The 25,805-nt window shown below is 43.9% G+C and overlaps 6 protein-coding genes across 7 annotated transcripts; 3 read left to right on the forward strand and 3 right to left on the reverse strand.

The window, feature by feature from the left end:
- Positions 1-5: 5 nt before the first annotated feature.
- Positions 6-4,699, reverse strand: LOC122624659 (large neutral amino acids transporter small subunit 1). The gene is made up of 8 exons (XM_043804360.1): positions 4,630-4,699; positions 3,845-4,107; positions 2,995-3,190; positions 2,682-2,784; positions 2,362-2,629; positions 1,005-1,329; positions 824-948; positions 6-760 (listed from the first exon to the last, which is right to left on the reverse strand). Exons 2-8 carry the CDS (start codon positions 4,048-4,050, stop codon positions 487-489), a joined length of 1,497 nt encoding a protein of 498 aa, XP_043660295.1. The 5' UTR covers positions 4,051-4,107; positions 4,630-4,699; the 3' UTR covers positions 6-486.
- Positions 4,700-5,142: 443 nt separating this feature from the next.
- On the forward strand, positions 5,143-6,244 carry LOC122623551 (60S ribosomal protein L7-2). Its single transcript, XM_043802774.1, has 3 exons — positions 5,143-5,262; positions 5,329-5,977; positions 6,041-6,244. The coding sequence occupies exons 1-3, from the start codon at positions 5,252-5,254 to the stop codon at positions 6,152-6,154; spliced, it is 774 nt and encodes a 257-aa protein (XP_043658709.1). The 5' UTR covers positions 5,143-5,251; the 3' UTR covers positions 6,155-6,244.
- Positions 6,245-6,291: 47 nt separating this feature from the next.
- Positions 6,292-7,112, forward strand: LOC122623559 (WD repeat-containing protein on Y chromosome). The gene has a single exon (XM_043802787.1). It carries the CDS (start codon positions 6,728-6,730, stop codon positions 7,043-7,045), a length of 318 nt encoding a protein of 105 aa, XP_043658722.1. The 5' UTR covers positions 6,292-6,727; the 3' UTR covers positions 7,046-7,112.
- Positions 7,113-7,145: 33 nt separating this feature from the next.
- On the reverse strand, positions 7,146-12,073 carry LOC122623569 (rab3 GTPase-activating protein regulatory subunit). The gene is made up of 8 exons (XM_043802798.1): positions 11,968-12,073; positions 11,597-11,906; positions 9,751-11,544; positions 9,479-9,695; positions 9,293-9,420; positions 8,113-9,238; positions 7,729-7,926; positions 7,146-7,661 (listed from the first exon to the last, which is right to left on the reverse strand). Exons 1-8 carry the CDS (start codon positions 12,041-12,043, stop codon positions 7,485-7,487), a joined length of 4,026 nt encoding a protein of 1,341 aa, XP_043658733.1. The 5' UTR covers positions 12,044-12,073; the 3' UTR covers positions 7,146-7,484.
- A 596-nt stretch (positions 12,074-12,669) lies between these two features.
- On the reverse strand, positions 12,670-15,897 carry LOC122626274 (short-chain dehydrogenase/reductase family 16C member 6). 2 transcript variants are annotated; one of them, XM_043806470.1, is made up of 6 exons: positions 15,801-15,897; positions 14,393-14,520; positions 13,668-13,821; positions 13,450-13,604; positions 13,037-13,397; positions 12,670-12,975 (listed from the first exon to the last, which is right to left on the reverse strand). In XM_043806470.1, exons 2-6 carry the CDS (start codon positions 14,413-14,415, stop codon positions 12,712-12,714), a joined length of 957 nt encoding a protein of 318 aa, XP_043662405.1. In that variant the 5' UTR covers positions 14,416-14,520; positions 15,801-15,897; the 3' UTR covers positions 12,670-12,711. The 2 variants fall into 2 exon arrangements, with proteins under 2 accessions (XP_043662405.1, XP_043662406.1); XM_043806471.1 differs by lacking the exon at positions 15,801-15,897 and adding an exon at positions 14,901-14,919.
- Positions 15,898-18,553: 2,656 nt separating this feature from the next.
- On the forward strand, positions 18,554-20,329 carry LOC122626726. Its single transcript, XM_043807095.1, has 2 exons — positions 18,554-18,647; positions 19,473-20,329. Exon 2 carries the CDS (start codon positions 19,499-19,501, stop codon positions 20,327-20,329), a length of 831 nt encoding a protein of 276 aa, XP_043663030.1. The 5' UTR covers positions 18,554-18,647; positions 19,473-19,498.
- The last annotated feature ends 5,476 nt before the right edge of the window (positions 20,330-25,805 follow it).

Consider the following 25,805-nt stretch of genomic DNA (forward strand, 5'->3'; position numbering starts at 1 on the left):
TGAAATTTCAAAGTAACGAGTTTGCAATAATACATTTATTTGCTAAGCGGTTAAGTTAAACATTAATATGCTCCTTATTGTACTGCTGTGTAGCTTCCCTAAACATGTCACATTTTGTAGTTTGTTCCCATATAAGCGCTTTCAATTACTTCCTCATTTGGTTAAAAAAGGAGTTCGGATTGTTGCACCCAACCATAGAGTCTATAGTAAACATAAGTGGGAAGTGGGCCAAAAAGGCTGGGGTTTGTAAAACCTGTTAACTGAGGGGCTTGCTGAAATAAATACGTACGTACGATAAAACTAAATTCTTATAGATGCCAATTTGGTGGTGAGGAATGCTAAAATATCATACAAACGGGGCAGGGGCTTACTCAAAACTGTTTACAAGTTAACAAGTTTTCAGTGTTTTCGAATATCAATTTCCAGTGCAGTCCAATTTGCACTAAATGCACGAGTTTTACGCGTGTGGTACATATGTATGTAGGCCTAGTTAATCGCCTCATTCGATTCGATAATGGTGGTATTGAAGACGGCCCGGCAAATCTCCACTACTGAGTTGGACAGTCGTCCGTAGCACTTGGGCTTATTTTTCCAGGCGATGAAGGCGTAGTAGAACGGAATGCCGGCCAGGGTTATGCCGATGCCAATCAGCAGATTTTGCGGCTCCTCCAGATTCGGCAGCAGTACCAGTGTCACGCAGCTCACCATGAAGATAATCGGCAGCGCAATATGGACTTTAATGGGTCTGGGCAAGTCGGGTCTGGAATGAATACACATTGGGTTACTCAATCTTACTTAACAACAAGTGAATTGAATTACCCACCTCTTATGCCGGAGCCACAACATCCCGGCTATGCTGGCCACCACTGAGAGCCAGAGCACCGAGCTGAAGTAGTTGATCAACTGGTAGACGTTATCCGTGAGCAGCATGAGCAGAGACATCAGACACTGTGGGAAAATTCGGTAATATCAATGCACAATTGTCGTGTAAACTGCCAACTCACTGTGAAAATCAGGGAGGGAATGGGAGTCTGTTGCTTCACGTGGAACAGCTGGAAAAACTTGGGCAAATGCCCTTCCTGAGCTCCAGTGGCGAAGAGTCGCGCCGAGGTGAAGAGCACTCCGTTGACGCCTCCGAATGTGCTCAGTGCAACGAAAATGGGCACCATGAAGGCCAGCGGTCCGAACACGCGGTTTCCAAAGGTCACCGCCACGGCCAGTGAACTGAGCATCTCCGGTTTGTTCACCACGGCGAAGTAGGCCAAATTAACCAGAACATAGATGCCCGTGACCAGGGGCATGGCTATCCAAATGGCGCGCGGAAGGTTCCTGCACAAGAGAAAACAAAGAGGGAGATCAGATTTATACATAATATTTTCCACAATATGAATACCAATTTGAAAGCACAGTAAATTACATTAATTTGTAACTACAATGAAATGCACATTGGATTCTTCATTATTATAAGTTAATCCTTTAAAAGAATCGGTATCCGGCTGAACTCTTGACCATGATTTGACGACCGTTGAGTGGGCTTAGGAAATACTATTACTGGTCTGATCTTTAGCTGGCGAGCTGTTCGCCACATAAATTTGGTTGGTCAGTAGTTTTACGTTTTCTGGTCATGACACTTTTCTAACTTAAAAAGCCCCTTGTTCTTGGATAGTAATTGGCAGGCTTCATGAAAGTAACGCCGTCCTTGATTTCCAGGTGCACCTTGCGATGCTTAGCGACCAGGTCACCATTAGTTTCCAGTGTAGCAACCTCAGTCGCTTTTCTACTTCAGATTGATAACTGCTTACATCGACTTGGCTTGTTCATAATGAAACTCTGTTTAAAAAATTACTATCTTTACCATGGGTAGTGAGTAAAAAGCTGTGGCTGGTAAGGGTACCAGTACTATTACAGATTTATGTTCCATTCGGAACTAAACATTAAAGACATTAAAAAACATTTGATATAATACAGAAAAAAGTAGCTTGCCAAAATCATATTTGTTTGTAATAACCAGAAACACTAGAACTACAACTAATTTAAGGGCTTTCTACAAATCAGAATTAAGAATCTTAATGCGGTTTACTTGAAATTTCTTTCTGTGTGATGAAGAGCGTGCTGTTCAGCGAGAAAGCCACTTGGCTGAGGAGGGGCTGTAGCACTTAAATTGATTGCAAATTGAATTCGTTAGGGATGAGGCAGCATCCCACCCACCGGGCGGTATTCGGGGAGCCACGACATCAAGGACGCTCAACAAGTTTCCACTTGTTGCTGCCTGCGCATGACGCAAAAGGAATGAATAAGAGGAACAAATAAGACCGACCCACTCCACTCTGGCAGCCATTTGTCTTTGTCAGCACTACTCACTTGTATGGATCCTGCAGCTCCTCCGTCACAAAGTTCAAGTAGTTCCAGCCGCCAAAAGCAAACAGACCGGAATAGAAGGCGTAGCCAATGTTGCGGGTAGTGTAGATGCCCTCCCACGGATGGCTGAAGTTCTCCAACTCGCCAGTGGCCATGTAGTACAGTCCGGCCAGGATAATCATGATGAGGGCCAGCAGCTTGCCCACCGTGAACACATCCTGCACCTTCATGGACACCTTCACAGACAGGCAATTAATCGTGGTGAGCAGTGCTGGGAATAATTTGTATTAATTAATGGCGAGTGAAGTGTTTAACTTACTTACTCAGGCATATGGCAGCCAGCAGTTTCACCGCATTCTGTGGGGGATCGCATTCCGGGAAGAATGGCTTGACTGCATAATGGGCAAAAGTAAGAGCCACAATGGTCTGAAAACAAAGTATTCAAACTATAAATGCTACATTCCATTTGATTCTATTGGAGAAAGCTGTTCTCCTCGTAATTGAATTCAATTCCGGTCGAAGGTAGCCGCCCCTTAATAAATTTCTATTGATTTGCATCAACAACCCATCCAACCAATCCATCAATCAAGACGAATAAACATTCCGTAATTCAATTGATGCGCCTTCGGAACTGACCTGCGTGGTTGGCCGGATGATGAGCAGTGCAATCCAGAGCCGCAGGAATCCCACCAGCGGCCCAAAGGACACCAGCAGATAGGCGTAATCCCCGCCAGATCTCGTGATGCATGTTCCCAGTTCCGCGTAGCAAAGAGCTCCGATTGTCGACAAAATGCCGCAGGTCAGCCAAATCAAGAGGGAGCTTCCCACGGATCTGAAATATAATTAATTGAAGTCAAAATGGGTAAATAAACAATTTGGGTTGAAGTATACAAACAAATATGGCCAAGAAATGCATGTGCAAGCCATCAAGATCTCTTCAAAAAATTTTAAGTTCAGATCTGTGACTTTCTTAGAATAAAGATAAGCAATATAAGTCATATAGGTAAGTAATAAAAATAAAATATCATGTAATTAAGCAAAATATAAATAAACAACGAGTGGAGGATTAACTTTCATTTGAATATAATATTTCCAGACATTAATTTAACTTCCTGGAACTTTTTGCAGCCGCCTTAAGTTTATGACGCACCCCTTTTTCGTGGCTCTTATCAATAATTTAAATGTTTGGCGCGCCTTATTGACGTTATTCTTGTAACTGGAGGCAATTCGCTCAAAAAAAAACACTTAAAAGCTGACGCAATACGTGCGCTGAATTTCAAGGGTGAATCTTCGAGGGAAAATCGAGAACTAATAAATGTATCTTAATTGGCGCTAAAGGAATGTTTGCGACAATCTATCCATTAACAGTTAAATTGACCTTTTTGTAAATAAATTGAATTAAGGAGCATGTATATACAATACACATGCATTTGTGGGCAAATCATCATCATAATCATCACCATCTTCCCGCCCGCGCCCCACTCACTCGGTGTAGAGAAAGACTCCCGTGGGAGCGATGAAGATGCCCGATCCGATGATGGTGCCCACTATGATGGCCACTCCATTGATGAGTGTTAGCTTCCGCTTGAGGACAATCTTCTCCTCTCCATCGCCGGGCTGTGCCGCGGCGGCGCTTCCATTGGTGGGCTCGACCAGGCTGGTGGTCACTCCATTGGCATATCGGTCCGTCATGTTGGCTGGACTGTGGGATTCGGCTTATCCTCTAGTGCTGAATATCGCACATTGCCACTGGAATGAGATGCAAAAGTTTAAGTGTTCCAGCCTTTACTTTCAGTATCAGCAAATGAGCTTCAGCACGTGTTGCGCAAATTGTAAACAAATGCTAGTGTTTTTTGTTGTCTTTAGTTGCTAATTGCTATTGAAGACCCGTTTTTTGCTTCGCTGGCACCAAATCAAAAGTTAATCTCCCACTTTAATTATGTTCCTTGACACCACCACTATCTTCGATTCACAACATGGAGCTTTAAAGTAGTGTGATTTGGGGTTGGCGTGTTGGCTTCCTATTAGGGAGTTCTCCATTTTCATGGTGACGCCTTAGCCGCGTGCCAAATCTCACGCTTTCGTCATCAATTCACGACGCGTGGCACTGAAATTTGCAATTGCAGAGTTGCAGTTTTTCTGGCAATTGCGCCTTTGCATTCACTCGTTTTTCGGCTTTTCGCTTTTCGCAAGGTTTGGAATGCAGTTTAGCTGATTAATTCGGTTTATCTAGCCCCATCGACTGTGCACGTAAAACTCGATTTATTTTACCTCGAGCGCGCGACACAACGAAACCGCTTTGACTGCGAACAGCGACTGTGCGTTGGCATCGAGACCGGCGTTTTCATACTAAAATTAACGCAATTTCCACCCTAAAAAGGCAGTGAGAGTAAGAAATGCAGAGAGCGAGAGAGAGAGTGTATGCGCCCTATGTGTGTGTGTAATTAGTCGGGCGGTTCCAGTTCTGCGAAGAACTTTTTCATCAATGATTCACTACTAATATACATAATTCTTGAGAGCTTAATCACCACTCTATTTGAAAACTAGCTAGATTTTAATTTTTGGTCTCTTTTTTTTAAAAAGTCAGTTACTTACAGATAAATAAACTTGAAAGGTGTCCCCTGGAAAACTAGCTATAAATAAGTTTATCTAAAGGCACAACATTAAAGTTTAGTTTTTAGTTAAATAACCATATTTCGTAAAACTAATAAGTGATCCCGCCAGAATTTCAAATGTATTAGCTATTCACCACGAAACCCGTTCAGCTGTGGCACCAATAACTTATCGACAGCAGAGCATTTATCGATATGCGCCCACCTCTATCCTTTTTAGTTATTGTTTTGGTGCTTGCACGTGTTTTCATTTACTGCGTTTAAAAAGCCAAATACTAGCAATGTCAGACAAGTGAGTTATTGTAAAACTATAAAAATGTGTCGATCTTTAACTTGACCCTATAATTTAACCCCCTAGATACGCGGTGCCCAACAAATTGCCCGGCAAAACAGTATCGGTGCTGAAGCATCGCAAGAGGAGAATTCTTCAGGATGAATCTGTGGTTACGCAGAAAAGAAATGACCGCATCAAAAAGAGGACCGCCAGCAAGAATCACCACAAGTTCCGCCGCGCCGAATCCTTCGTAATGGGCTACCTGAAAGCAGAGCGTACGGCCAAGCGGATCAAGCAAACCATTCTGCGCACCAATGTCACCGAACAAAGTGCCCAGGCTGCCGACGATTCCAATCCCAAACTGCTCTTCGTGATGCGCCACGCAGGCAAGAAGATCTTCGACAAGACCACCGCGGACATATTCCGAACCCTGCGCATGGGCTCGCGTCACAACGCCGTCTTCCTGGAGAATACCAAGGAGAACCAGTTGCTGCTGCGCGTTATCGAACCCTTTGTGGTCTACGGCAATCCCTCTTTAAGCTCCATTCGCGAGCTGGTCTTCAAGAAGGGCTTTGCCCGCATCGAAGGCAAGAAGACGGCCATCCAGTCGAACACCATGGTGGAGGAACAGCTGGGAGACAAGGGTGTTATCTGTCTGGAGGATATAATTCACGAAATCTGCACAGTGGGTCCGAACTTCTCCGCTGTCAATGAGTTCCTGTGCGCCTTCACGGTTGGTTTATTCTTCTCTTGTAACTTATCAACTATCTTAATAATGTCATTTGGTTCTTTGCAGTTGTCCAGTCCCAGCAATGGTTGGCAAAAAAAGGTATCCGTCTCCTACAAACGCGGTGGCGAATATGGGGACCGTGGCAATGCTATCAACGAACTGATTGGCCGCTGCCTGTAGAGACCCTAGCCTAGTAAACCTTTAAGTGATTGTTCAACCTCTATAACCCATTCTGTAGCTAAGCCCAATACACATCTATATACAAACATATACTCTTTGATTGTACTTATTTAAAGAAGCCAATAGATGGCCAGATAGACTGTACCGTGAGTTTACTGTATGCCCATAAAAGCAATCCTGATCCCATTATGGAACCACATGAAACTGTCTCTAACGACATTCCTCATTATCCTACATGTTTATCAACATGATAAACTTCACCCACGACACAAGTTCGTAGCTTCTTGGCCTTGCGTGTCCCAGCCGAGTTCCCAAATTGAACAAACCAGAGAATCAACTTTTTGCCTCGAATAATAAATAAGTCATAACCGAGCAGGAGGAGCTGTGGAGGTCGGGAACCAAAGGTATGCCAAACTGTGCTACTTGTTGCCATGAAGGAGGGAAAGTTGTTTTTCGATTAGTCGGAGTCAGTGCCACTAACCTAGTGCAACTCGGGGCGTCGTATCCTTTGTTCGGAAAAATTCTAAGCACTACACCTTGGAATTCAAAATCTTTACATTCGATTAGTTCTCAATGAATTCAAGTTTGAAGAACGAGCAGTGGGAGTCTGACCACGATGGATTACAAAATCTTCTGGCTCGATCTCTCAAGGAACCCATTCTTGGCAAGCACTTTGCCCTGCCCGGCCGCATAGGGCAGAGTCCACCCATCGAACTGGACACCAGCCAGAGCTACATTGCCGTGTACACTCATCTCAAAGTGCACGCCACCAGGATGCCGGAGAGATTGCCCACGCCAGAGGCAATTGGACGAATACAGGCGGAGAACTTGGAGGCAGCGCCTAAGACTCGAACTTCAAAGGCCCGCTTGGATCTCTGCTTAAATATATGAATAGATAATTGATTGGCGATGGGCATCAATAAAGAGAATGTTGATCTATTATCTTAAGATAAATGTAATTAAGGTATCCCTGAATAATAGTAAAACAATGTTGAAATTAATTTTTTATTTCATTAAATATATATGTTCATAATCCTTGAAGGCTTGCATGAGTGTGCTTCATAAGCCTTTCAGTATTATTCAAAATTAACGATTTACATCAAATTCGTGTTGTATATCCTATCGGTGTCGATCTTTGATTCCCTCTTTTCTTTATATCTGTTAACGTAATGCTTTCCGTAAGTTGATTGAATGGTTTTGTGATTATTGATTATGAGCCGATGTGGAGTTCGTGTAGTGCTTTATCATAAACATTGGGTTCATTCTTAAGCCCACAAAAATCATGCGATAAACGAAAAATAAACTTAGTGTTTTCGTGTCATCCTCGCTCCTAATTCTGCAGGACACGCACGGCGTTGTACATCTGGGCAATGATGGGCAGTTGCTTGGACTCGCGTCGACAGAGGCATTTGTAGGCGTGGGACAACAGTCTGTCCAGGGCGGCTACATCGATCTCCTCGGGCTTGGTGGCCGCAATATGAATGTTGTTCTCCGTCATGGGCTCCTTCTGCGGAAGCGGTGTGAGAAGTGAGCGTGGATCAGTACTGCGGATGGTATACGCTGGCAGCACTTACCAGGTTGTCCAGGTAGGCCAGCAACTGGTGGCCAACAGAGGCAATCTTCAGGAACGTGGACTGAGAGCTTTCTGCGTAAAGATTGAGTCTTCGGCCAGCGATCTCCAGCAGCAGTCGGCCCAGCTCCTCGTCATCGCTGATGTCCTGGAGCAACATTTGAGCCTCAGCATCATATCCAAAAGCGTACAACTCAACCACCTGGAGAAGGGAAAGATAGTTTAAATATATTTTTTATTCCATTGTGTCTCCTCTGTTGTGCTCCCTATTGAACAAGAAAACAAACTGATGTTATAAGCCAAAAGTCATCGTAAGTGCCCGTCAAGTGGGTTCATGGGTTGCTAGATAAGAAATGACATACACTCCCAACTTAAAGGCAATTCTTACCTGCCGTCGTAGGATAGGAAGTTTGTCGACCTCCCAACTGTCGGCCAACGCACAGATCTTGGCCATGTAAAAGACGTGATCGAGAATGTACAGCTGCTCCAAATCCTCTCTAATCAGGTCCATGGTAGCGACCACAAGGCGACACAGGAAATCAGTGCGTTGCTGTTGCAGGACAAGATCTGGTGCAGGCAAAACATAAGGCAGTTCCTTGTTGATGTCCGCCAGCAGAGCTTTGTTGCTCATCGAGTCAAAAAGAGTGGTTAGTGGTTTTGGAATGCGCAACTGGAAGAAGGACACGAAGTGCAGCACGCTACACAGTTCGGTTTGAAGACGGAGCAACTGCGGCATGGCATGGTGCTGCTGGAGAGCCAGGAACTGCAATGGCAGGGCTCCTTCGCTAAGCGACTGCTCAAAGTGCAATTCCCGCTTATCGTGCTCCATGGAAGCGGTGAAATGCTGCAGGAATTCGAGGCTCAGTTCCAGAAACTCTGGCACTTTTCCCGCCGACATCTCGAGATCTTGCTGGCACATTTTGTCCACTGGCAGGCGTCCCACTTTCTGAATAAGCTTTGCCGCCGCCTGGAGAGGAAACTTCAGGGTGGCATTCCACAGCATGCAGCATATTCCGTGCTTTAGGGCCCAGTCAGGTGTCCGGAATTGGTTTAGGCAAAGCAAAGCAGCCTTTAGGTGATCTAGCGATGAGAGCTGCTTGCTCCACTGGACCATGTACTGCCACGACATGAGACTTAAGAGGACGCCCGATTCCAAGCTGAAGGGAAAGTGGGCACGGAGCAGAGACAATCGTTCGAGAATAGGTTCGTGGGCGTCCTTATTTGGCGCGTGCGCTTCCTTTGCCATTTCCAAATCCTCTTCTGATTCTGCCTCTTCATTGGCTGGCTTCTCAGTTGTCTCATCCTTTATCTTAATTTTGCTCTCATCGTCTAACTCGTTTTCGGGAGGCGAGATCTCCAGAACTTTGCTGGGATGTAATTGTGCACTGATCAGCCACTTGGCAGTCAGTTCGGTGACGATGCCTTTGCCGCTGCTCACAATGCTTTTGAGGCTGCAGTCCGGCGGCTCGTAGGACATCTCTGGACCTACAGGATCCCGGCAGGTGAGAGGCTTACTGCAAAGGGAGCAAAATTTAATTAAGAACTAGGTGGAGAGATTTGGCACTTACCTTAGTATGGCTCCGAGCACGGCCACATCCTCCAGCTTGCCAGTGAGCAATCCCCACTGAGCCTCATCGTGGGAGATACGTTCCCAACGCTCCTCATCCTCGTTTTGCGAGGATTCGTCACAAGATCCCTAATGAAAACATGTTTTTGCAATAGAGTTTTTTGGTTTTTATGACCAGGAGACCTACCTCTTTTCTGTTTCGCCACAAATTACTCGCTACCGTTTTGCAAACAATGGCTACCAGCAAGCCAGAAAATTGTTTACTCTCCAGGAGAAGTTCTCGAACTTCTTGCCACCACGGCGAAATGGCATTGTAGGCATAGTCGTGGATATGTTCACCAGCCAGATCGCAAATAGTCTGCACCATAGCAGCAATTCTGGACATGTCCTCCACCACTTCATCACTGAAAACAGATTCTAGATAAGTCAAGAAAACAATTTATGAAATGTTTTTCTTACCAGTTGTTGTACTTAAAAGGCTTCTCGAGCCAAAACCAAATTATTAACTTTAGTAAATCTCTGCTGGGCAGACACGCCTGATTGATCCACTGCTTGAATTTACCAAAGCAAAGCCCCTGGGCAAAAAACTGACTGAAGAGATCGATGCTTACGGCACCAAACTTATCTGACTTCTCCGGAAGTAGACTTATGCCATCCGGACTATCGATGTTAAAGATGCTCAGGTAATCAACAAACTCTTCGGTCTTATGCTCCGCCTGCAACTTGAAGCTCACTTCGCGAGTGCCGGCGGGTTTATCCTTTTCGGTGCCGTCGTCCAAAAGCAAAACCAACTTGTTTATGGTGACAAGATCAGCATCAGAGAGCTCTAAGTATTCTACGGGTGGCTCGTTGTCTTCCCGCTGATTGGCTTGACTAAGTGCCAAGTAGAGATCTGTCAAGCGTTTATAGTTCTCGATTTGGTTGACGAATTCCTCCGAGCCCGTTGTCTCAGATAGAGGTTTCCTTATGAATGCATTAATGAGGCACTGAAACACCTGTGGCTGCAGCTTCTTGCTCTTTAGCAACATCTCCAGGCACTGTTGCCGCACCTCTAACGTCTGTAGTTCACTTGCCAGTTCGCCAATCTCCCGCAACGCTTCATCTTTGGCTTGGCCATGGTTTATGGCTCTTAATTGATTTCTAAGGCGCCTAAGCATATGGATATCCCGCGATGTCTGGGAACTGGTCTCGCTGAGCGCGTAGTGAAAGGGAATGTGTATCTCCTTTAGGCTGCCATCGCTGGGGTCCAGAAACAAGCAATGATTGATGGCTAAAGCTTTTCTTGACTGACTGCTACTACTACCAGATCCACTGCTTCCGCCGGAGCCTAGGGGACTGTGATTGTTGTATATCAGTTGGCCGCTCTTCGAAACATTGAATGCAGCCACCTTGGGTCCGTTTTGCAGTGCCCAGATGTCCAGGCAGCCCATTCGCGGAGCGTAGATAACCAGGAACAAAGCCTTTCGCTTGTGCGTTTTGATACCGCGAACAGATTTTTCTTTTACTGGAACGAATGCGCACTGGGCATCTCGATAGCCCTTCCACACGCGCAAGATAATGGCCTGGTGTGTGTCCACCAACATCACACGATCCAGATTATCTGTGACGACAGCCAGGCGTCCTCCTGGTGCCACAGCCAATGTCAGTCCGTCTCTCTTTCCGTCGTATAGACGACAGCGAATCCGCATCGGTGCTTCTTTTGTGGGCACGGGCAGTGGGGATTCCTCGGGCGATGGCAGGGGCTCCGGAGCTCGTCGAAAGATTCCGCCCAGCAGGTTCTTGTAGGCTATTCCGATAACATCTTTAGCAACCTCACCCAGCGACATCGTTTTATAACCCTCCTCCGCCTGAAAGAAGCCCAAATAGGGCTCGGCTCCGGCGGCCAGAACCTGTGAGCTCCTCGGCGGCGTGGCATGCACCTTGGCAAAGTAACCGAGACCGATGCTCTGCTGAACAATGTAGTCGTATGTGGGAGGTCGCTGTGTGGTAGAGATGGCTGCATCGTTGATGACGGCCTCTCGCTCTTGCTTGAACTTATACTTCTGGAATGGCACCACATCTGCCGTGGGATACGATCCACGATCCAAGGCACCTCTTTGCACATTGTGCCGGCAGTTTGTCAGCGTGGGCAAAATGTCCTGGCCCTGGATGAAGCACAGGCAGCGTGGATAAACGATGTAGAGCAGGGAATCCGCCTCGGAATGACGCGGAGCGGACTGCAGCTTGACTGCAATGACCGGATCTTCTTGGCAGCTGGAAAGTACAGTCGGTTAAGAACGTAGCTACGATTAATGTCCCAACTAACCATTGCGAGAAGATTTTTACGCCCGAGTCCGTGTAGAAGATAACCATTCCAGAGCACAGGCCAACTGCCACGCACGTCCATTCGATGGCTCCATCTGTGCTCTTGTTCTGAGTCATCGGCAAACAGGTGAGGCTGGTCACGATTTGGTTGCGATCCTCCAACTCGCCGCACCAGCCAAGTACGTAGGTATTGCCATTGCCATGGCTGTTCCAGCAGGTGCTGAGGAAGGCCAACTTTTCACCCTGGGCCATGGCAATCAGTTCCCCAGTGGGTGATATGGCATGGTTTATCGCATTTAACCAGTTGTCATCTGTTCCGAACGGATTCGTTATGAATACGTGCTGCAGAGGTTTGTGGCAAAGCTATCTTACCATGTCCGAGTCCAAAGTATTCCTGAACTTTCCTAAAATCCCGGATTTCTCCGCAGTGTTTTACTTCGCAAGCCATCGCCTTTTGTTTTCATCACACAGCTGATTTGCAGTGGAGTTGGCAATGCAAGTCGATTTAGCTATAAACAGCCAGATTTGCTGTCAATCGATTAACGTGTGTTATCGCTATCGATTTAATTGCAACAAGTAACTGCAACTTAAGAAACTAAAGAAACTTTAAGAAATTGCATTCAAAACGAAGTAGAAACTATTTGGAGTATTTGCCTTTGTTTAAGGTAACTTTAGGTCACCATAAACTAGAAAGTTGTTAAAAATTGTTTCTTCATTTTGACCATAAACCATTAATTCCTGGCTTATATTTTTGATTTTAAAGTTTAAACTTAAAGAATAATTTAGAATACAAATAAAATATAAGATATTAAGGATTGTGTAACATTTCAATATAAAATAATTAATTAAGTAATTTTAAACAATAAACTTTAAGTAAGTAACTAGATGGTCGTAATGTTTGGATGAATTTAGTGCGTACTTTGCGTTTTAAGTTTGAATTGTACATTTTTTGAGGAAATCTTACATCTTACTTGGAAGCTTTGCAAATTTTTTGCATTCCTCCAAAAGCAAAGCTGAATATCTAGATGGTTTTACTTTAATACAAACTCCAAATGTAAGTTTATTGTACTGCAACACATTGTAGCTCGATCTATGATCTAACATATAGAAGGTAAACTAAATCAAATCCGACTCCACTCCGCTGTCGATGAAGTCCTTGAGCATCAGGCCGCAGTGGTCGGGCAGGAGTCGCGTCCAGTTGTTGATGTGGAGGAGGCAGCTCGGTATGGTTACCTCCATGAGGTCGGTGCGGTGCGCCTCCACGATCCTTCTGGCCACCTGCTTGGGATCCAGCAGGCCCAGGATCGATGGGAACTTCACCTTGGGATGCTTGCAGAGGCCAGTGTTGGTCATATAGGGGAAGATGGAGGTGGTTCGAATCTGTAAATGGTCGAGATTCACATATTTTTCATATAATTAAGCTGTGGTTTGGTTATCCTACCAGATCCCTGTAGGGTCCCTCTCGTAGTTCGGCATGCAGTGCCTCCATCAGGCCACGAACTGCGAACTTTGTGGCGCAATAGGGAACCAGGTTGGAGATGCCCACCAAGCCGGCGATTGAGGACAGGCAGATGATGTGGCCACGACACTTCTCCTGCATGTGCGGCAGAAAGGCCTGGAGGGTCCAGAACTGCGAGAACACGTTCACATCGAAGACCCGCTGGATTTCCTCGGCCGATTGCTGCAGGATGGGATGGGTTGGCATTATGCCAACATTATTCACCAGCACGGATATGCATCCAACCTCCGACTTGACCCGATCCGCCAGTGCCATAACCTCGTCGCGCTTGGAAACATCGCAGCTGCCAAATCAAAATGTTATTTCTTTATAAATTTGTTTAATATGTTTAATACCTGTAGCTGTACACCTCGCCGAGTTGGAGTCGTTTGGCCTTCTCCACCGTCTGCAGATTGTTTTTCCCGTCGATGTCCACACAAACCACAGTGCTACCCAAGGAAGCATAGTGGAGGGCCAACTCCCGACCGATTCCGTGGCCAGTTCCGGTTATCTGCGGGTTTGTAAGGTGGTAAGATAAAGGTAAAAGTAGAAATGGAATAAATTATGCTTTTACTAGAACTATCTCCCCGCTGACATCCTTCTGCTTCTTGGGCAGGACAATCTGCACCAGGCAAACAAACAGCTCCAGCAGGATTCGCACATAGAGCTCGACAAATTGCAGGACATCCTTGAGGACGTCAAAGATGCGCTCCGAGGCAGGTGTAGTGCTGAAATAAAGAACAAATATAGTGCACAGATCGAAGCGAAATGCCCAACAGCTAGAAACGTTTGCTACCCACTCCGAGTTGGCAAATATTGAAACAAAGTCGAGTCTCGGCCAGCCCCGAAATGATTTAATTTATCTATTTGTATGCGCCCGCTGCATGTGCAATGTTCAAGCGCTCGGACTTTGCCAAGTCGCCACAATATAGTACAACATAAGATACTGGAGAATGTTGAGGCTCAAGCCGCCTCGAAGTATTGACACTGGGTCTTGGCCCCTTTTTCGGGTACTCGAGTGGCCAAGCGAACGACAGTCAAGGCTGCATGGGCTGGAAAATAGCGTTTAATGGTGGCTTCTATCAGTAGATTCCACCAAAGCTACTAAACCAAAGAACGTATAATAGTAAATGGGCTTAAAATAGCATACTTAGCATACTTGTAATATTAAAACAAAATACAAGCAAGTGAAATCGTTCAACCATATATTGCTTTTACTGCATAAGGAGATTGTGGTGCAGCTCTTCATCTGTGCCACATACTCGTATGGTCAAACAACCGATAAGCATTAACACTTACTGGATAATTTCTCGTTCTATCATGGTGAGCGTTTCTTATCGGGTGTACGGGTTCCCTGGCTTCCGAAATCCGGTGCCCTTTGACAGCTTAATCGGGCAGAACCAAGTGCGATGCGATGCAATCAATGGCTATAATGAAAAATAATGGTTTTGAGTCACGGATCGTTTGACTGACTGACTGGACAGGCCTGGACTGGCCTGGCTCTTCCGCATTTGCGGATTTCCTTTTCACAACTTTTGGCTTTTGAGTTTGGGTTTGGGTTTCTTCACTCAAGTTTCTTCCTCGACTTTACAACCGGCTGGCCAAGAGCGAGCGGCGTGGGCGAGCGAGGAGGTGATGCAGCCACCAGCGACAGTGCAACATTTCCACTTTCGTTTTCGATTCGCCTGCCACTAAATGGAAAATTACGTGCACTCCAATGTGGCACACAGAAAAGAGACAAACGCACACGAAGAAAACGGGATGCAGGAGCGTAGAAAAGGGGACTTATATCGAAAATGATACTAACACATTTTAGCTTTACCTTCTTTCGATTTTATATACTTAACATGAGAATACTTAATTGCAAACTTCACTAAAGGGCTCTACATAAATGCCACATACAACTACAAAACTAACTCAATATGATAAACATTTTAAATATTTTCAATTTGAACAAAAAAGATTGTTTTAAGGAGGCCTTAACAAATTTATTCGTACGCTACTGCCCTGTTGAAAGGGTTTCCAAAAAGTGCAAGTGCCTCTTTATTCTCTTTTCGCAGTGCTCTTCGCTTTGGCCAGTTGCACATTGGGGCTCTTTTACTTTCTTGGCAAGGGGCAGACACATGGCCTGCTGCAATGGGGAAGCCAAATGTTTGTTGCAGCAACCGTAAGCCATAACCATAAAATGCAACGAGGGTGGTAACAAAACTTTTCCTTGTTTTTTAGGTTGTCTAATCGCAAATTACTTGATTACGTAATAATTTATGGCATTCATTTTGGTTTACGATGCAGCCCCTATAATTACTCTTTGAATTCATTTTTAATCGTCACATTTTCCTTTTGGCAAAGGTGTATGATAATAATCAGTTAGATCGTAATTATGCACTTTTACCAACGTATTTTGAGCTCAACAACTAAACTATAGATACTTATAGCTATGACATTTAAAAGCCATTGTTCTTAATGGATCTGACTAGCTATCTCATCATTGACTTCGGTGAAAAGGTGTGCGCATTTAGTTAATGGTTGATTTGATCGATTGGTTTGCTGTTTAGTATCCTGTAATAAAAAACTAGTTTTTTGGTTTTTTAATCTATTTGCAAGCCACAAAAATCACTTTCACAAATCACACAGTGTACACTATAATTAAACGTTTTGAACTCTAATTCGGCAATACGAATTTAAATGAATAATATGCATTATTTACACAATTATTATTATTCCCAATGGATCGTTATCTTGGGTTTTGAAGGAGATCCGAAACAGAAGTCGAGACTGGAACGACCGATAAGTCTGGCTGCTCGGCGCCAAATGATTCCAGTTTCAGGCCTTCCAAAGCAATGAAGCCTACGCTGCAAAGTCCGGAATAGTGGAAGCTCCGAGAGAGGCTTAAGAGAGCGGATAGATTGGAAGAGCGCTGGAACGCGATCCTTGGAGCCACAGACAATTAAAACTGGAATAATTATGTTCACTTTGTTTCCCTTTCCCTTACAGAAGTAAGAAAAACAACTTAAGTGACCTTCATTGCGGTCCAGACGAACACAAAAGACCGGGAAGCAAAAACGTGGCTTAAACCAACTTGGCTAAGCATGATTTACAGTTTTCAGGCTCTGTTTTTGCTTATTTTCAAGATGAGTAAGCCGAAGTTCGCTGACAAGTTCAAGTTCAACGATCATAAAAAGTGAAAAGAGTGCAGGGAAGTGTTTCCCTGGATAAAGTGTCTATCCAGTTTGTCCATAGCTGATCATCAAAATAAAATCAAGCATGTATTATTTATGCATTTTCGAATCAAAAATAACTTTTACTCGAATGCATTTTATTATGTGCTTTTGTTCTCCTTCGTTGTGATACCCTTTACACTTACGGAAAGTGAAAACGTTCGAACATGCGGTGTCTAGATTAACAACCGTGTAAATATAGTTTTTTATATTTAAAACTTAAAGTTCACTAATTATATATACATACATATCTACGATCAGAACTATTTTTATAATACATAACGGATATAGACCACATATTTCTAAGGAAATAGTTCCACAATATAAATAGCCTAGTTTATAGTCCAATTTACATATATTTAAGTAATTTGTAATTTATTATTTTTCAATATTAGAAAATATTGTTGTCTTTTAGAAACCTTAAAGTCTTATGTGCATTATTTGAAAGTACTTTATTTGTAGTATGTTGTAAGGTATCTTATAGTTCGGCAACTCGAAAATATTAATTTTGTTGTTTTATTATCAGTTTGTCGGAAGGTCATTAAAGGGCTGTCCCCGCATTTTCCGTTCAATTTCATGCGATCGACGACCCGTTCACATAATTGGTGTCAATAAAGTGCAATAAACATCCCAACTAAACAGTAATAGCCACAGTAACATAAAAAAAAGAAGAAGAGTCTCGCCTATCTGATACCCATTACTTCGTTTACATAATTTAAATTCGTCCCTTGTTAAAGAGATCGTCCGTTAAAAATAAATTAACTTACTAACAATTTCAATTACATTTATGTGTACTTCACATGTACTTGTCTTCCCACCATGTTTAATTTGAGAACATTTTTTATAAGTCTAAATCAAAGAATTCTAATATTTTAAACGTTCCTTCGAACTGATGGACATCACCTTTTGTTACTATTTAACAAGCCTAGTATACCCACTTGCATTAGAAGTAACGGGTATGAAAGCAACCACAGTAACGAGCATGTCACTTTGCAGACTGTTAGTTAACATTGTTACTTTTGCGTGCATGAAAAACCAAATGTTTTGAAAATTACTTGAAGGTAATGTGTTTCATGATTTTTAGGTACATAAAGAATACCTATAATGAATGTAAATTCTCCATTTGGAACAGAAAACAATCGCGACTTTAACGCCTAGCCTATAACTCAAATAATCATGACCACAAAGCAAAGTAAACAAAGAATTTCTGCCTATCATGTACTTCCCCATGATTAATGGGTGGGGCTATTCGTCTTGGGGCAGCTTGTTGCTTAATGTTTAGTCTTTATTCTTCCCTATTCCACCCCCCTGATGTTCTGCTTTCATTTGACTTATCGATGTGGCGTGCATTAACAATCAATACGCCATGTCAGGCACCTGAATTAGTTGGGAACTAAGATTGGAATCAACGGGCCCGAGCAGCGTAATAGCCCTATGGAATAGACCAGGAATATATCTAATTCAATCATGTCAAAAATAGTCACTAATGTGCCATGTTTACGAGGGTTACTTGGGCCTTGCAAACGCATATCCTTTTCTGATGGTAAATATAGGAAATTTAAGAAGTAATTATGTTGTACTATAGGACATAAAGATAGAAGTAATTATATCAACCAAATCGGTTTTTTATATATTTGAGACTTTAGATCTAAACACAACTTAAATAATATATGAAAGAAGCAAAGTATCACAAGAAAAAAAGAAACACATTAAACGTAAGTAACCTTGACATTGGATAGCACTTATTGTTAGGTTCCTATGTTCCGTTAATGTAACAAGTTCTATATTGGAGTATTAAAAACATTGCACTTGGTATGCTTTGCTAATTGTCAACCATCAATTCGTCTGAACGTCCTTCCATTAACATGCAAAACAAAAAGGGAAAGCTAAGGAACGATGGAAAACCGAAGCATAAATACTCTATATCTGTTCCTAATATGAACTTTAGCTTGATGTTTGTGTTTTATTAGGAAAGATATGTAAAACAAAGAAATGTTTAGGATGATCCATATATGTATCTCTAGAATCTCTTCTTAATCTATCTCTAGAACTCTCTTCTATCCTCAAAGAATCTGTAATTATTTTGTTTTAGGGTTTATTTTCTGTGCACTTCAGCTGGGCAAAATGCACGCAGACTTCATGCTGCCCCATTTCGAAAGGGTATTTAATTGGCCACGCATGTGGCTGCGCTGCATTCAACGGCGGCCTGAAAGGCGGCTTCAGTTGCCGTTGGTGAGCCAAGCGGCTAACAACGCCCAATTGGCAGCGGAAAGGAAAGCGGAAACCGGAAGCCAGAAGCAAGAAGAAGACCGCGCTGGGTGGGGTAGAGTCAAAATGTGAGTGTCTCCTTGCCTGCATTTCGTTGTTTTCCCCACCGCCTGTGTGTCTGTGTGAGTGCGGTGAGCTCGTGATTTGTTTACCTGTCAAAATAATAAATATAACTTTTGTTTTCGTGGGGCATAAAATACGGCCAGTTGTTGCTGTTGCTGTTGGCATTGGTAGCGGATACGAGGAACCAGCCGGCGAAGGACTCTCGACGCCTGTCTGCCGCTTCCTTTCCTCCTCCGTTTCTTGGCCAAGTGCAGTGTCAAAAGTCAAGCGAAGGATATTGTGCCTGTCCGACAAGAAAAACGCCAGTTAGTTTTGAGTAACCTATATCCAAAAGCAAACCTAAACTTGGCCCATTTAAAACTCAAGAGATCAGTGACGCATGTGAGAATATGTAACAAAGTTTCTCTGTGTCAAATAGTTATTGAATTCTTCAATTATCCTTCAGAATATAAGATTTGAAATGTTAATTCTAAATGATTGCCTGATGATTGTTTGTAAGATGAATGGTGATCATGAGATGTGAATATTAACAAGTTTCTCTTGTCAATAGTTATTGATTCTTCATTATCTTCAATATAATTTGATTTATTCTAATGATTGCTGATGATTGTTTGTAATGATGTGATCATGACGATTGAATATTAAAATTTCTTGTTATTTTGATTTTTCATTATATTCAGTATAATTTTAATTTATTTGATATTGCTGATGATTTTGTAAGATGAGTGGTTGAGTTTTAACACTAGCCTGAAAGTATGCTATCATATTACCCATATCGCACCTCCTTATAACTTCGTGAAATGACTTACTTTCATCTAAACTTTTTTTAGGCCTGCTTGTATACAACTCAGTCAGGATGTTCTTGCACCATCGCCTTCATGGTCCCATGTTCGCTAGGATCCTCTTGCTGCGCCGCAGCCTCATGAACCAGTCCCTCGAAAGGATTGTCTGGAGGCCGCCTGTCCAGACTTTCGGAACATGCCGCAAATCCAGCCTTTTGAAACAGGAGCAGGATCAGCAGCCGAATTGTTTTGGAGAGGATTACCGCATCTACCAGCAGAACGTCGACTTGGATGCCTTCTTCGGCGAGGAGCCGAAGTACGAGAAGGTGTCGGATGTCTGTCTGCTGAATGACCACTTCATCCTGGTTAAAATGCCGCCACCAGATCCTTCTCCGCCTCCTTCAAGGTCCAAGATTCCACGTTGCTTCAAATGTAACCGTGGCAGTCGCGTATCTCCCATTCCGGAGGAATCGGATGAGAAGTCTTCTCCGCCACAATCCAGCTGCCTGCAGCCCTGGTCGACACGAAATCAGGACAAGATGGAGGTCTTTGATTCCAGTACCGGATTAACTACTATTAATACGCCAAGCCGGAGTTCTCAGGCAGCTTCCGTGATAGTGGAGCAACCGCATCCCACGCTGCAGCTGGAGACGATCCAATCATTGGCTTCCTGCGGACAGCTGCAGGTGCCTTCCGCCAGTCGAGGACCACTCCACTGGTTCCTCTGGCCCTTCCGCCGGCGCTTGGACACCAGGAGCAAGTCCAAGTCCCAGCCGGTCGCCGTTCATAAAACCTACTTCGTACGATGGAGCAAACCGCCGGATACATTGTGGCATGGATTCGGCGTGGACACGCTGGAGGAGAAGAAGCCAGAACTTCGTCGTTGCCGGTCGGCGGTTTTCTGAATATATATTATATATATTTTCTACGCTTACTATCTTAAGGGTCCATTACTTGAAGAATATTGAGGGTTTCAATAAAGATTTTAAAATGCTTAATTGATTTATATTCAGGTGCTTTCAGCATGTGTAGCGAATCCAAACGGATTAATAGAAATATAAGTAATATAGAGGAGATTAATATATTTCTCATTTACCAGAATTTTATGGAAACTTTGAATGAATTCAACTTTGAAGAGCTTCCTTAAACGTTTAAGGATAGTTTGGCTGCAATTTGCATACCACACTCCCATAATATAGCCAAAGCCCTCATGGGCACATGTCAAACTCCAATTTCCGCATGCAAAATTAGTGGCTGCCGCGGCAACTTCAGCTTGCCACATTGTGTGGTGTGTGTGGTGTGGACCCGCGACGCGAGGAAACTCAGCGGAACTGCAAGGCAATACAAAGAAGTCAAGAAACAAAATACGAACCACGTAAATTGCCGGGCCAATGCAGATAAAAAGCAGGAGGTCGAGGAATAAAAGCGGAGTTAAACTTCCTTTTCAATGGAATTTGCACGCGTCCATGAAGCCCGAAAGTCTGCGGCATCTACGGGGGAATAGGTGGGCTTGGGGCTGTTGCTTCATTAGCTTTGGGGCCTGAAAATGTCGGGCAATGTCGTTCGTTACTCCCGCCACGGCCGCTAGGTGGCGCTGGCGCAGGAGCACCACAACTAATTACGAGGCAGCTCGCCAAGACCCGGCCATAAAAACAAGTTCATGATAAAATGCCCAACTACTGGTAGGTAAAGGGGGTAGGGGGTAGGAATCGGTGGCTATGGACTGGCAGGGACTGCAAGCACCCTGCGCCACCATATACATAATAATAAAATAAAATTAAAACCGTCACGCCAGGCGTCAGTGCAAGTCCCCACAGTACCGGCACAAAACAAAGCCATCGAAACCCCAAGCGAACCGCGTCCACAAGGAGCTGCCACTGAGGCTGGTAGCTGTAGCTGGGCGGTGCACCCAAGTCCGTATCCACGTCCACCTCCGTGTCCATGTGCAGGCCAGGTCGAGAGCGGATCGGGCCAGCGGGTCACCGTAATGAACCATTAATATGCCAGGGGAAACCCCCCCGCAGAAACGCGGCGATAAGAACACAGCGCTTTTCCTACATCGAAAATCGAAATCGAACTGCGAGAACTGGACACCGAAAAACATTCAGAGAACCAACGGATTAGCTCTTCAGATTCATTATTAAATTATATTAATATTTGAAATTCTAACATATTTTTAAAAATAATGTTGCATTATTCATACTAGTGATATATGTACATAAGTAATTTAATAATCATTATAAATACATCAAATTAGTTAATAAAACACTTATGCAACTAGTAGAAAACTGAATTGTTAAGGTTCCTATTCAGTATTTTTAGAAAATATATATTTTCTTCTCAGTGCATAGGAGCTCTCCATTGTTTCCCCGCCACCGCGGAAAGGGCGACTTGTGCTTATCATTAATAATAATGTCGGCATGAGGCGAGCGCATTACCATTTGGATTGGGCCAAATGCTGAATTGGATGGCTCGTATTGCCCGAGCCCGAATTGTTCATGAAATTGGCTTTGAGCTATTGTGTGTGAGCTGGAAGTTTGGCAGTTGGGGCAGTGGAGGCACCTGTTCAGGTGGGAAGGTAAATGCAACAAGCGCAGATCGAGCTTTAAGATAGTATTTATTTCAAATGGGAAGTGATTAAAAGCCAGAAAGCTACAATTATAAAGAAAGTGAGAACACTTATCATTAAGTGAACATTTGGGGTCTCGTAGGCTACAGCACTTAGGATACCTATTATTTTTAAAAGAACTCTAAGAACAGTATACTTTTTGGGCTTACAAACATTTTATGATAATAGTATTATAACTAGGACTTTGGAAATGTGTTAGGTAATATATTACTCTACTTTAAGATTACTTACCATAGAAAATATTCAAGGTTACCGAATGCCCACAAAGGCAGTTACCTTTCCCGCACCTTATTGACCCCCTACAAGCCGATCATCTTTTGCATATTGGATTCCCAATACATCTTAAATTAGCCAGCCAATCCGAGTTGCAGCTCCGCTTAATTGGTGGAAAGTAGCGTAACCGTTCCGGCCACGTTAACTTTGGCACTCCGATCCGATCCGATCCGAGTGCGATGGAACCGCTCAGCAGCCAGCCGACTTGGCCAGAAACAGAAGACACTTGCTGGGCAGGGATGCCAAAAGGAAGCTGACAAGTTGCCAGCCAAGGAGCAGCAGATCCCGCCAAGCATTCCAAATCGATTACGACTGTTTTTCCAAAGATCAAAGAGCGAGTACGATATGCAGCCATCCCGTTTCCTCCGCCAGCAAGGTGTTTATTAATAAAACTCCAACCATTTCGCCGCGAAAGAGACGCATATAGGGCGGACGAAAGAGACGGCGCGAAACAGCAACAGAAACAGTTGGTGGTACGCAAAGTGTTGACAATGCCCAAACTTGGCACCGACTGCGCAACGACCTTCGGCCGGATACGCATCCTAGGGTCCGGGCTCTCAAGCAATCATCGTTAATGATGGCAATGTCCTTGTGCGCCCCGATTTGACAAATCAATTTGTGCGCTAACAGCATGCGCTCGACTCCCAGTCCGCTGCAAGTCAGTGGGATAGCTCGAGTTATCCTTGGACGAGCCAAGGACTCGCCCAATGTGCGCACATTACAGCCTGTTCTCCGATCTCCTCCTACATCGGCGATGACAGCGCTCACAGTACGAGTAGTTGGCCCAACAGCCCAGCCAAACCGAAGTGTTTGCCAATACGGCTGGAAACTGTTTGGACGGATCGTGGTGTGCCAGTGTCAGTGTAGCTGCTGACAAATGGTCTCAGGGGGTGTAGATATTACGATCGCAATATCTCAGTCTTTAATGTGCGATGATTTGAAATCAGAACTTCAAAATGCGTTTCTATAAATAAGTGATTGAAATTCACTCAACGTTTCCTAAGCACTTGCTTTAAAAGTAATACGAATTTGTTTTTAAAACTTTATTATTACCCTTTAAATGTAAGACAGCTATCTAAAACACATATAATATTTTCTTTCCCAAATTCTTATGCAATCGATTAAATAAGCTTTAGAACAATTCTATTAAATAAGTTTTAGAACAATTCACTTTTTTCTCATTTGCTTCCCCTTCATTTATTGAGAGTAATAATTACGAGTTGGAAAAATGAAATATAAGCAATATAAAATAATGTAATATAATATAATATGTACCATAATCAATGGAAAATGTGTAGTCTTAAAATGGGTTATCTTACATATTTAAAATGTATTTATTAAATTATCAAATTAATAGATCCATGACTTTGTCCATATCTAAAAATATTTTCATGGCATTAAGACCTCTGCATCATCATTGACATGATTCTATTTATTTATTTATCATAGCTTCATTCATTTGGAGCGTTTCGTTGCAAACTGCGTAATCCGGCTACATTCCATTATGATCCTTGACTTATAGACTCTCATCCGCCTCATCGCATATCGCGATGCACACAGCTCTGCTTTGCACAGGACACCTCATTAGCAGGGATTATCGCAGCAGTTTGAAACTCGGGAGAAAGGACTCTACCTAACGCGAAGCACATCCTCTACCTGACTTTGACTCGGTTTGACTGGCGGACTGACTGACTGACTGTCGGCCTGAGTGAAAGCTAAGCCTTTCCTACGCGGCCGGCTTAACTCTTGCCTGCGAAAGGAGCCATTATCCTGCGAGGAAAGGGGTTCGTGTCCCGGCTGAGCGATGAGCACCGCGCACGAGGACGAAGAATGACAGCAAATAAAAGTTTATGGCACCATCGTAAACGTGAACGGGCCGAAAACGAGTTGACCTGGTCCGAAGGGCTGTGCGCCGTTTACTGCATTCTTCCTGGCAGCAAAGGATTATTTCCGAAACGGCCTAATCCTGGCTGCGCGAAAGGCAGTGCGAGTGCGAGCGGGACAGCCAGCCACTGACGCTACAAATCCTTTCGCAACCTTAAGGACACCTCCTGGAACTGGAAATTTTGATTCGCAAATCGCTCGCAAATCCCTATTTTGGGTTAGTCCACCTTGCTGTCGAGTAAATATTTTGAGGTTTTGCGCTGCTTATGTGCCAGGCAACGCCTGGGTTTATTGGTTCATCATCGGATCAGCAGGTAGATTTCGATCTCAATCTCAGTCTCGATCTCGATCAGATGCCCAGCAACAATTAATAAAAAATTAAATTAAATTTCATCTCGAGTCGCGTTGCGTCGTTGTAAATTACTGTTTTCCCTGCCTTTGATGTTCAACACTTTGTCAGCTCATTAATCACGGCTTTTAGGGGAGGGCATAGTGCCACCTCCGGTTGCCGGTGGCCAGTTGCCAGTGCACGGAGATCGGCATATGTCCATGATCTCGGGGTAACCATAAGTTCCATTATCGCCACAGAAGCCCCTCAGTTTTGGAGGTTACATCGTCGAGCTTTTCCTCTCGCAGCTTTGCTGGGTAATTTTATATCGCTACCGAAAATTAATGCGTAGTATTTTGAATTTAATGATTCGCCGATGCCGATCGAAGCTTTCTTCTCAGCTACTGTGGCCGAGAATGGGAAATTTCACCCCATCTCAGTGGGCAGCGAATTAAAATCGTAATTGGTTTATTAACCCAGTTGGCCATGATGGGCGCTATTAAATTGGCATTAGATGTTGTGTCTAAAGATGGTAGAATGGCTGTTAACAAGGTCTCAAGTCAGGAGATTATAGTTTTAGAAGATCTCAGATCTAAATGGTTTTTGTGCAATCTGTGCGATCTTGCAAATCTTTCAGTCTACCTGTTAAGTCCTTTGCCGATTCCTAAGTCGATTGTAAAGTCAATATTTACTTTTCCCGTCGCTGGCCAGAGATAAACAAACAGCGATTAGGAGTTCTTTCTAGATTAAAATAATAGAGCCAGTGCCTTAGGCTGTCTGAGCTGCGTCTGCAGGTGGAGATGGAGGTGAGGATTCAAGGATAATGACTTCATTAATTGCCATCGCTCGGACACGTAGAATGGGTAGGCAGATCCCCGAGGATGAGGTGTGAATTTGAGGTAAGTCCGAACGAGGGCAATTACTCCGCAGGGCAACAGTTGCCACTCCATTCGATGGAATCGAGGGGGCAATTAACACCTTGGTTGGAGTTGTCTTCGCTAGTTTGATGCATCGTCTGGCCTTTCGGGAGTTTTCTCTTTTTCCGGAAACTATACTACATAGCGACCTGCTCACAGCGTGATCTGGAGTTCCGAGAGCAGCCATCTCACCCGGGGCGACTGTTGCGATCTCCAGCCGTGGTCCGTGGAATGCGCAGCTACTTAAAGGCTCTAATGGCCCAGAGGATTTCCCATTTCCCATTCCCGCTGCGTACGGAAGCGTGTCAAGGCTGCTGAATGGCCAGCGTTTCGAGTGAAAGATCATGGAG

The sequence above is a fragment of the Drosophila teissieri genome, chromosome 2L, assembly GCF_016746235.2.
Source record: "Drosophila teissieri strain GT53w chromosome 2L, Prin_Dtei_1.1, whole genome shotgun sequence".
Taxonomy (NCBI): Eukaryota; Metazoa; Arthropoda; class Insecta; order Diptera; family Drosophilidae; genus Drosophila; species Drosophila teissieri.

Bases quoted from the DNA above. Each gene is read 5' to 3' on its own strand.
- LOC122623569 (XM_043802798.1), bottom strand. From the start codon at position 12,043: ATGGCTTGCGAAGTAAAACACTGCGGAGAAATCCGGGATTTTAGGAAA. The intron at 11,907-11,967 runs GTAAGATAGCTT...CGTTCGGAACAG, and splicing joins ATACTTTGGACTCGGACATG to ATGACAACTGGTTAAATGCG. The intron at 11,545-11,596 runs GTTAGTTGGGAC...TGTACTTTCCAG, and splicing joins GTAAAAATCTTCTCGCAATG to CTGCCAAGAAGATCCGGTCA.
- LOC122623559 (XM_043802787.1), top strand. From the start codon at position 6,728: ATGAATTCAAGTTTGAAGAACGAGCAGTGGGAGTCTGACCACGATGGA.
- LOC122624659 (XM_043804360.1), bottom strand. From the start codon at position 4,050: ATGACGGACCGATATGCCAATGGAGTGACCACCAGCCTGGTCGAGCCC. The intron at 3,191-3,844 runs GTGAGTGGGGCG...ATTATATTTCAG, and splicing joins GGAGTCTTTCTCTACACCGA to ATCCGTGGGAAGCTCCCTCT. The intron at 2,630-2,681 runs GTAAGTAAGTTA...AATTATTCCCAG, and splicing joins GCTGGCTGCCATATGCCTGA to CACTGCTCACCACGATTAAT.
- LOC122623551 (XM_043802774.1), top strand. The intron at 5,978-6,040 runs GTTGGTTTATTC...GGTTCTTTGCAG, and splicing joins AGTTCCTGTGCGCCTTCACG to TTGTCCAGTCCCAGCAATGG.
- LOC122626274 (XM_043806470.1), bottom strand. From the start codon at position 14,415: ATGATAGAACGAGAAATTATCCA. The intron at 13,605-13,667 runs GTAAAAGCATAA...ACAAACCCGCAG, and splicing joins TCAGCGGGGAGATAGTTCTA to ATAACCGGAACTGGCCACGG. The intron at 13,398-13,449 runs GTATTAAACATA...TTGATTTGGCAG, and splicing joins GGCGAGGTGTACAGCTACAG to CTGCGATGTTTCCAAGCGCG.
- LOC122626726 (XM_043807095.1), top strand. From the start codon at position 19,499: ATGTTCTTGCACCATCGCCTTCATGGTCCCATGTTCGCTAGGATCCTC.